Below are 8,814 nucleotides of genomic sequence, written 5' to 3'. Positions count from 1 at the left end.
GATGCGTCCTACACAAATTGTACTTTGCATATATGAGAGTTTGGTGACACTCCACATACTTGATATCTTTAATTACTAATGAAACAGAACCCCCCCCAAAGAGCTATATTACAGTCACACAATCTTCCTGTTCAAGATGTAAATGAGGGAAATTCAAAAAAGATAAAAAAATCAAAACAAATAGCCCAGAAGATTTGGATAATATGTTTTCTTTCTTTCCTCTGCTCTAAACAACAACAACAAAAATCCTTCTCTATTATTTTACCATGTATGTGGGCTTTTTTATTGTAAATATGAAAGTGAGAATGCAGCATCTCAGCAAGATCTGGCTAAAGGAGCCCTTCTCCCAGATCATCTAGGACCTTGATAGAGAAGGGCCTCTGTGAGGCATAAACGCTTCATTTCGATCCTTCTTCATTTATTTAAGAGTAAATATCCTATAGGCATGTTAATGTTTATTATTCTAAATGGAGAATTCCCTATTTCTGAACCAACAAATTTTCAGTTTTCCCCTCTCCCTTAAGCAGGTGTCTCTCCATCTCTCACCAATCAAAGGGGAAGGTAAAAAGACAGCCTTTCAGTGGTGCCCTGATGTGTATTTTAATAAGTTTACTAATCAGAGCACATATAAATTAGAATGAATCATTCGTATATCTAATAGCACACAAAATTCAATTTAACTCAGGTCTAGCTTTCTTTCATATTCTTTTTATTCAAGGGCATACCTTCCTTATTCTGCTTCTTTTTTTCGTTCTTTCTTGGACACCTCCAACCCCCATTGACAACCAAAATGCAGGGCTATAAATGTAAGGGTGTAATACATCATGAGATAGGTCTGGAGAACATGTCCTCTACCCAAATGCACATGAATCTCTGGTACAGTGAAAATTCCAGAATCATGCCGGGGTTCGTTTTGCATGCTAAGCAGGGTCAAAAACGTGAGCTGTACGTGGTCGTCCTTATGTATCAGATGAGCTCCAAAGGTAAAGAGTTACCCTTGTGAAATGGCAGCTGGGTTTCCTACCCTTTGATTCTAGATCCTGCAAATCAAAGACTCCTAACTGAAAGACAAATCTGACCATATTAATCTTCCAATTAAAAAAAAGTGACTTCTGAACCTTTATCTGGTTGAAGAGCTGACAGAGAAGTTCAGAGATGACTGTTTAACCAGACAAAGTGATAGAGAAAATATGTTTTCCAACAAGATCATAAAGCTTGAATAGTGCAGAGAAACAAATGTAAAGCGAAGGGCTGTCCTCTGTTCTGTCTACCAGCTTTAATGCCCCCACCCCTGGTCTGTACACTCAGCCACTCACCTCCTGGGCAAGGGCTAGTGTCTTCCAAGTCAGACTCAAACCCCAAATACCAAGACAGTAGAAAGTGGCATCTTGGCACACTTGGAAATCAGACGGTTTCTGCATTTCATAGTGTGGGGGGGAGGGGGGTGGAAGGGAAAAGCAGCATACCAATGTAGTGAAATCTGGAAACAACAGCATATATACAGACACAAAAAAAAGTTTGCATATTGCACAGAGCACTTGAAGATCATAAATCTATGCATGAGAAAGATGTAGTGGAAATTTTGGGGGGGATTAGAGTTTATTTTTGTCATCTCTGTGAGACAGCTACTCATTCATCCAGATCACAGCTAAGAAAAAAGCTGGTCACAGAAATTAGCAGTTTCAGCTCAGCAGCGAAGTCGCCAGCCTGTGAAGGCAGAGAGAAATTGACTAATTAGCAATGCGCACTAAAACTTGACGGTTCTTTATAGAGAGAGAGAAGAGAGAGGGAGAGAGAGGGAGAGGGAGGGAGGGGGGGCTCGCTTTTTCCCCTTCTTTCTTCCAAAGATGTTTGAAATCGCAGTCATTTACGCTCGACAATTTTTACAATAGCCTTGAGCCATAATTTTGCGAGTCTCTCCAGCATCCATCCCCCTGTATGGTCTCTCTCTACTGGCCAAGCACGACCGTTTCTCTCCCCAACCGTGGATTTCCTATTACTCTCGTTACGACTCACTGAGCCCCAGGCCCAAGGATAATGATGTGTTGTTTCTTGGTAGCATAATTTGTCACACGTACATTTTTTCTTCTTCTTCTCTTGCAGAAAGCTCTGCTCCCTCTCTCTCTCTCCCTCTCTCTCCCTCTCTCTCCCTCTCTCTTTCTCTCTTTTCTCCCTCTCCTACATTTTCTTGCTGTTGCTAATTCATGGTGATCAAATGATGTACGACAAAATAAATTGTAAAGAGTGACTGCCTGGAGTTGGGAACCAGAAGGTGTTTCCCCCTCCCAAGGAGAGAGCAAACCTTTAAAAAGGAAGGACAATTGATTTTTGGGGGGGAGCTTAAGTGAGCCTTGACTTTGCAGCTGGTTGAAAGCAGGTAAGTTTCTGGCCTTGTGTCTGCCTTGTGTGTATTTTGTTCTGTCTTTTGGGTTGTTGGCGGGGGAAGGGACGGGTAGGGAGTCTTTCAGAGGCGTGGGGGGGGGGGGTAGTTGTGTGGCAAACGCTCATAAAGAATAAAACTCCTATTGCAAGAAATAAGCAGATGAGGGGGAAAGGCAAAGAAGGAGAGCAAGAAGGAAGGGGAACAGGAAAAGATGGGGGTGGGGGGGGGCGAGACAACGAACCGGGGAGAGCGAGAGAGAGGTATGACCGGCTCCACTTAAAGGGAGAGACTCTGGGAGATGTTTCAGGAAAGCCAGAGCTGTGGCGACTGGTGGTGGGGGGGCGGGGGGGCGTGCTGCCGGGGGAGGGAGCTCGAGGGAGGTTAGGGTCCACCTGGAACTGGATGGCAAAGTGAGTCGAGAGGAGCCCAGTCCGGCATAAATAGGAAGCCGGCGATCCAGGACTGGCGCCAGGCAGGGCAGAGTGAGCCGCAGCGGAAGGGGCAGGTCCGGCGGGATCCCTCTGAGCCGGGCGGCGGCGGCGGCCCTCCGGGGCTGGTGGGCGCGCGGGCGGGATGTGGGCAGAGGGTCCCTTTCTGCTCAGCCCTAGAAGGTGCAATTACAGGTTAAGGACCTAGCGTGTAGATCTCGCCTCGCCTCCCCCATCCTGCCCTCCACCGCCTGGATGCGGGCGGCTCAGACTTTTTACAGAAGTAGTTCCAGGGCCGGGAGAGTGGGGGTGCCCGAGTGGGGGGCCGCTGGGGGCTGTACGGAGGGGCTCGGAAGGAAGCTACGGCTGCGGGCGACCATTCTGGGTGGGATGCAGAGACCCCATACCGAACTGTGCATCCCCCCCATCCATTGGACAGCCCCCACCCCCTCCCCCAACACCTGCCTGTTAACTTGAACTTCTTATAGTTACTGGAGTTAAAGCCACTGCGCCTGGTGCCCAAGAGGGAGAACCGTGCACACGAATCCCTCCGGGCCTCCCAGCTCTTGCTCTAAATCCACCCCAGTAGCCCCACTTCCTCCCTGCCCATCTTCCTCGGGGCCGCCCCGCGAGGGAAGGGGAGACACATGTCCGAACTTCCTCGCTTTGAAATGCGGGGGGGCGGAGGAGAGGGGGCCCGGGGGTGGGGGGGCTGGAGGGACTCTCCTGCCAGGTTTAAAGGCATCTCTGGAAAATTAGCAAAACTGAGTGGTGACGGGGAAGCCAACAGTTTGCGAAGCAAGGAAGCAGGCAGGGCCGGGGTGAGGGAAATGAGCTAGAATTGATAAGGACAGCTCCCGCCTCTGCCGAGTCCACTGAGCTGGTCCTCACCGCGCTCCGCTGCACTTTCCCGGGAGAAGAAAGGGCTTTATCTGCTCCCTCAGACATTAGCCTAGGAGTTTCTGGGGGCAGCACGGATTAATTGAAGGGATTCCCAGCTTTTGGAGGGCTAAGAATCGCCCGCCCGCACCCTTGTGGGGCCCCCTTTCCTACCCCCCAAAACTGGACCAACTGCGAAAAGCAAAGCTTCGGGCACAAGTTGACCTGGAACCTCCGCCGTCGGTCGCCTCTGCGCTCTCGGTGCACCCCCGGCTACCCACTCCCCGGCCTTTCCCTTCATCCGGCCCGGCATGGACACAAGCCCACGAGGTGTCTTGGCCTCAGCCGCCACTTTGCCGTCGCTGCTGCCACCGCTGTCGCTGCCAAGAGCCGATCCGGGGTGGTTTTAGGAAAGTGAGGGACGAAGTGTGTGGGCGGTGGCGAGAGGAGTAGCAGGGAGCCGAACGGGCGCCCGGACCCCAGACAGGGCCCTTCTGGTGGCGCTCAGGGATCCAGCGCCTTCAGACCTTCCTCCTAGGGTCGGGGTCCGGAGGCGCGCCGGGCAGGAGCCAAGCTGAGCACTGATTGTTGTTCTTCGCCCTCCCCTCCCCTCCACACCCTTCCCCACCCCGACCACACCCCACTCCCTCCACTACCCTTCTCCCCTCCCTCCCATCCCCCACCCCGTCTGCCAGGTTGGAGGAGGGTTTAAAGCCAGGTGCGCCGAGTCAGCTCGCCATGTCCAGATCCGGGGACAGGACCTCCACCTTCGACCCCAGCCACAGCGACAACCTGCTGCATGGCCTCAACCTGCTGTGGAGGAAGCAGCTGTTTTGCGACGTGACCCTGACTGCGCAGGGCCAGCAGTTCCACTGCCACAAGGCCGTGCTGGCCTCCTGCTCGCAGTACTTCCGATCGCTCTTCTCCAGCCACCCCCCTCTCGGGGGAGGGGTCGGCGGCCAGGACGGCCTGGGGGCCCCCAAGGACCAGCAGCAGCAGCCGCCGCAGCAGCAGCCGCCACAGCAGCAGCAGCCGCCGCCGCAGGAGGAGCCCGGGACTCCTTCCTCCTCCCCCGACGACAAGCTGCTGACCAGTCCCCGGGCCATCAACAACCTGGTGCTGCAGGGCTGCTCGTCCATCGGGCTGCGCCTGGTGCTCGAGTACCTCTACACGGCCAACGTGACCCTCTCCCTGGACACAGTGGAGGAGGTGCTGTCGGTCAGCAAGATCTTGCACATCCCCCAGGTCACCAAGCTCTGCGTGCAGTTCCTCAACGACCAGATCTCGGTGCAGAACTACAAGCAGGTGTGCAAGATCGCCGCGCTGCACGGCCTGGAGGAGACCAAGAAGCTGGCCAACAAGTACCTGGTGGAGGATGTGCTGCTGCTCAACTTCGAGGAGATGCGCGCCCTGCTGGACTCGCTGCCGCCCCCGGTGGAGTCGGAACTGGCGCTCTTCCAGATGTCCGTGCTGTGGCTGGAGCACGACCGCGAAACCCGCATGCAGTACGCGCCCGACCTCATGAAGCGCCTCCGCTTCGCGCTCATCCCGGCCCCGGAGCTGGTGGAGCGGGTCCAGTCAGTGGATTTCATGCGCACCGACCCAGTTTGCCAGAAGCTGCTGCTGGACGCCATGAACTACCACCTGATGCCCTTCAGGCAGCACTGCAGGCAGAGCCTGGCCAGCAGGTAGGAGACAACAAAGAGGAGGGCGGGGGTTGGGGGGGAGCCGGAGAGGCCGGAGGGAGGGGGCAGGGAGATGGGGGAGAGGGGCGGGCTGGGCTGAAGGCTTCGGCAGGCTGAAAACAAACACAAACAAACAATTCAGACTGTGTGGGGAAAGTTGATTTCAGAGTCCCTGAAAGGTCAACAGGGAACTGGCCTAACAGCATCCCCGAGCGCGAGAAAGCCCACGTTCTCAATATCCCCAGAGCAAGAAATGTGGGACTTGTGAACTGAAATTGACAGGCAGGTGGGGCCAAAGGCCCGGGCTGTTAGAGCAGCTTTGGAACCCTCTCTATCCAGTGCTCCTTCCAGCTCTCAACATGAGCTTGCTCAAGGAAAAGGATTCTGCCACGAGAAGAGCCCACCCCACTCCACATCGTTCCTGCCCTGGGCCAGCACAAGCGCCCAGGCGATGCTCGGAGAGGAGAGCTTTCATTCTTTCTGTCAAACCATCCAGTTGGTTTTTTTGTTGTTAGAGACTGGGATCTACTCCCTTTGGCGGTTAGAGCTCGGAAATGCTTTGTGCATTAGGGTCGCTATTGGAAATTCCGGCATCTCATACCCAGGCAAACTTTTCCATCTTGTGGAAAGCCTTTCCTTTTCACTTTTAAAGGAGAGCAAAGCAAGAGGTTTCAGGGTGTCAGAGGGAATCATGCCTAGTAGCTCCTGTCTCAAAGTGGAACGCCGTCGAAAATTGGAAAGAGAGGAGTCACCTAGCTCCAGTTGGTCTCTGTGCCTACTCTGAAGTCACAGAGAAGTTGGGAAGTTGTGGTTGTTGCTATTTAGAATGTGTGTGTGTGTTGCAAATAGGATTTCATGTCAAAGAGGAGAGAGAAATGATGTCTTTTGTAAAATGCTGCTGAGATTAAAAAAAAAAACTGTAGGAATTGTCAATGGTGTTTTATTGGCTCCAATTTTAAAAACGCTTTTTAATGAGACCTAGCAGAGGGTTTCTTCCTCTTTTTAGAAAAGAGAAGCAGTATCTTTTCGGTTTCTCATGATAAAACATCATGAGTCCAGATGCCAGGCTACCCCAGTCTAATCCACCAAAGCGTTACATTAGAAAGTACACCGTTTAAAAATCCGCCATGGCATTTTCCTATTTAGAAGGATGTCTAAAGGATGGGATCCACTTTGTGCAGCCTTATGGAATTAAGTGTTTCTTTTTTCGTCATGATGTTTCTACCAAATCTAGGTAACTAAAGTTTTAAGAAATGGAAGATATTTTCTACAATTGTTTGGGCAGCATTGGTGTTCAGGTGAGGCCCACAGGAGGCATGGGAAATCCTGAACTGAGAAATCTTCTAAGTTGATTTTTCTCACATCTGTGAGAGCTGAGTTAATGAATTGTGGTGTCAAAAGATGACAGTAGGACAATAGCACAAGCAAGAATCCCAACCCCCGTGTGCTTGAAGAGCGAACACGGGAGTCCAAGTGAGAACAAGAACGTGGAATGTATTCTTATTCTGTAAGAGTTTCTCGCTTGTCTAAAGATCAAAATGGTAAGCTTGGTGTGATGGGCCAACGTCACCACACCAATGGGCCTTGGTGATTAGTATTATTATTTTAACTTTCATAACTTTTAAAAGTCCTACACATATACTTAGTTTAGCATATATCATACATATTCAAGAGTCAGACAACACAGTTATAGTTCTGAACAAACATTTATTCATATTTCTAAAAATATATACAATCTAGTATAAATTCAGAAACCCAGAAGGATAATAAAATTAAGATTTAACTTGTTCTAGGAATAATTTTGGAAAATGAGCATCATAAATTTGATCTAATAAATCTTCCTGAAGCCCTCAATGCGGTTTTATCTGATGAGTATATCCTAGGGCTCAGTGTTAGAAGAGTTGACTTTCAAAATGCAAAATCCATTTCTCACCTTAGTCTGGACTCAGCACACCAGCTGGGCCCTGCTGGCTCTGTCCTGGTGGATGGCTGAGATACCAGGCTGCCTGGCTCTGTGATGACACCTTCCAGCTTCACTGGGTCATATCATTTGAGGGATATGTAGTGGTGTCTGACCACTGGATGCTTACAAGTGTCATGGATGCTGCAAGAATCTGATACTTGTGCGGTAGCAAGAAAACCATATTTGCCTTTAAAAGCGGAAGATCCAGAAAAGAAAACAGTTCATGTGAATCTTTTGTTGATCTCAAAGTAATATAATTTAGATTTTGTTCCATTATTGGTAACCATAGCATTTTTTTAGGGACTAATTAGATTATTCTAATTTTAATTCACAGAAAGAATGCAAGAATAACCATCAAGATCTTAAATTTAATGTAGACAAAAATACTGTAAGTTGCAGCCAACAGTATTATATCAGCCCATTTATTATAGCATCAGCATAATATAAAAATGTTCTCTCAGCCTTACACGTAGTTTGACAGAGAGGGAAATGTGTTCAACAGCTGTTTTTGCAATTGCATCACTTTTATTGAAGACAGTTGAATGGAAGGACATTGTATTTATTACTTTTTATCCACCTGTAATTTTTAAAGTCTAAATATAAAAAAGTTCCTCAAATTCAGAGAGGGAGTTTGAAAACTGAAATTGACCCATCCGTTGGAATAAAAACAAAATATAAGTAAACAAAATAACTTCAAGGAGAATTTGCTTGTCTAAGAATATATGGTATCTGTAGAGAGTAGGGCCATTAATATAATAAAATTTAAATGTTTTTAAAGATTATTAAGTAATTTTGAATTTTTATTGTCTAGAAAAATAAAGCAACTCAAGCACAAAGACTTTATATATACGCAAATCAATTTTTAATTTTTGCTCTAATTTTTAATTTCGCTTTTCTTAGGATGCCATTTATCCTCAGATTTATATTTTATTTTAGTAAATTAAGCTTTAAGAATAATAAATAGAAAACAAGAGACATCTTTTATTCAAATGTATACATAACTAATTTAAGACAATAGGACTTAAGTGGACAAAAATTAAAATATTTTGAAGTCTTGTTTCTTAGTTATTTTCTTTTTGCTTTATTGCAAGAAATATAAAACTTAAGAAATAAGTTCTTGAAAAAGTTCCTGGAAAAGTCATTATTAAAGGTTTCTAAAGCATGAGAATTTAATTTAATAAAGTGACATGACATGCGACAGTTAGTATATTAAAAAGGAAATATCAGAAGACTTATAGTCTAAGTTTAGCTCAAGTCACCCACAAAATTTCTATTTTATTTGTATTTAAAAATTTTTAATGCATAATTTAGTAATTGTCCCCAATAAATCAAATTGGACTGGATTAATTAACTTCTCTTTTACATTTTCATTGTACCCCATACAATGTACCAGTTAAATAAATGCTTAGTGAAAGTTGAAGGAATTAAGATTATAAAATAAGAAAGCCTCAGTGTTGCCCTTGACCAATACGTTCC

The 8,814-nt window shown here is 47.4% G+C and overlaps 2 protein-coding genes across 3 annotated transcripts in view; one reads left to right on the top strand and one right to left on the bottom strand.

Moving 5' to 3' along the window:
* Positions 1 to 688: 688 nt before the first annotated feature.
* Positions 689 to 4,047, bottom strand: LOC139084533 (homeobox protein unc-4 homolog). 2 transcript variants are annotated; one of them, XM_070627546.1, is made up of 3 exons: positions 3,916 to 4,047; positions 2,776 to 2,987; positions 689 to 1,707 (listed from the first exon to the last, which is right to left on the bottom strand). In XM_070627546.1, exons 1-3 carry the CDS (start codon positions 4,001 to 4,003, stop codon positions 1,630 to 1,632), a joined length of 378 nt encoding a protein of 125 aa, XP_070483647.1. In that variant the 5' UTR covers positions 4,004 to 4,047; the 3' UTR covers positions 689 to 1,629. The 2 variants fall into 2 exon arrangements, with proteins under 2 accessions (XP_070483647.1, XP_070483646.1); XM_070627545.1 differs by having other exon boundaries at positions 3,865 to 4,003.
* A 213-nt stretch (positions 4,048 to 4,260) lies between these two features.
* The window catches only part of KLHL14 (kelch like family member 14), a 93,982-nt gene continuing 89,428 nt past the window's right edge, over positions 4,261 to 8,814 (top strand). The window contains exon 1 of the mRNA XM_070627544.1: positions 4,261 to 5,378. Coding sequence (XP_070483645.1) covers positions 4,429 to 5,378 — 950 coding nt within the window. The 5' untranslated portion in view covers positions 4,261 to 4,428. The remainder of the gene's footprint in view (positions 5,379 to 8,814) is intronic.

The sequence above is a fragment of the Equus przewalskii genome, chromosome 7 (assembly GCF_037783145.1).
Source record: "Equus przewalskii isolate Varuska chromosome 7, EquPr2, whole genome shotgun sequence".
In the NCBI taxonomy this organism is placed as follows: Eukaryota; Metazoa; Chordata; class Mammalia; order Perissodactyla; family Equidae; genus Equus; species Equus przewalskii.
This window is presented reverse-complemented; position numbering and strand designations above follow the sequence as displayed.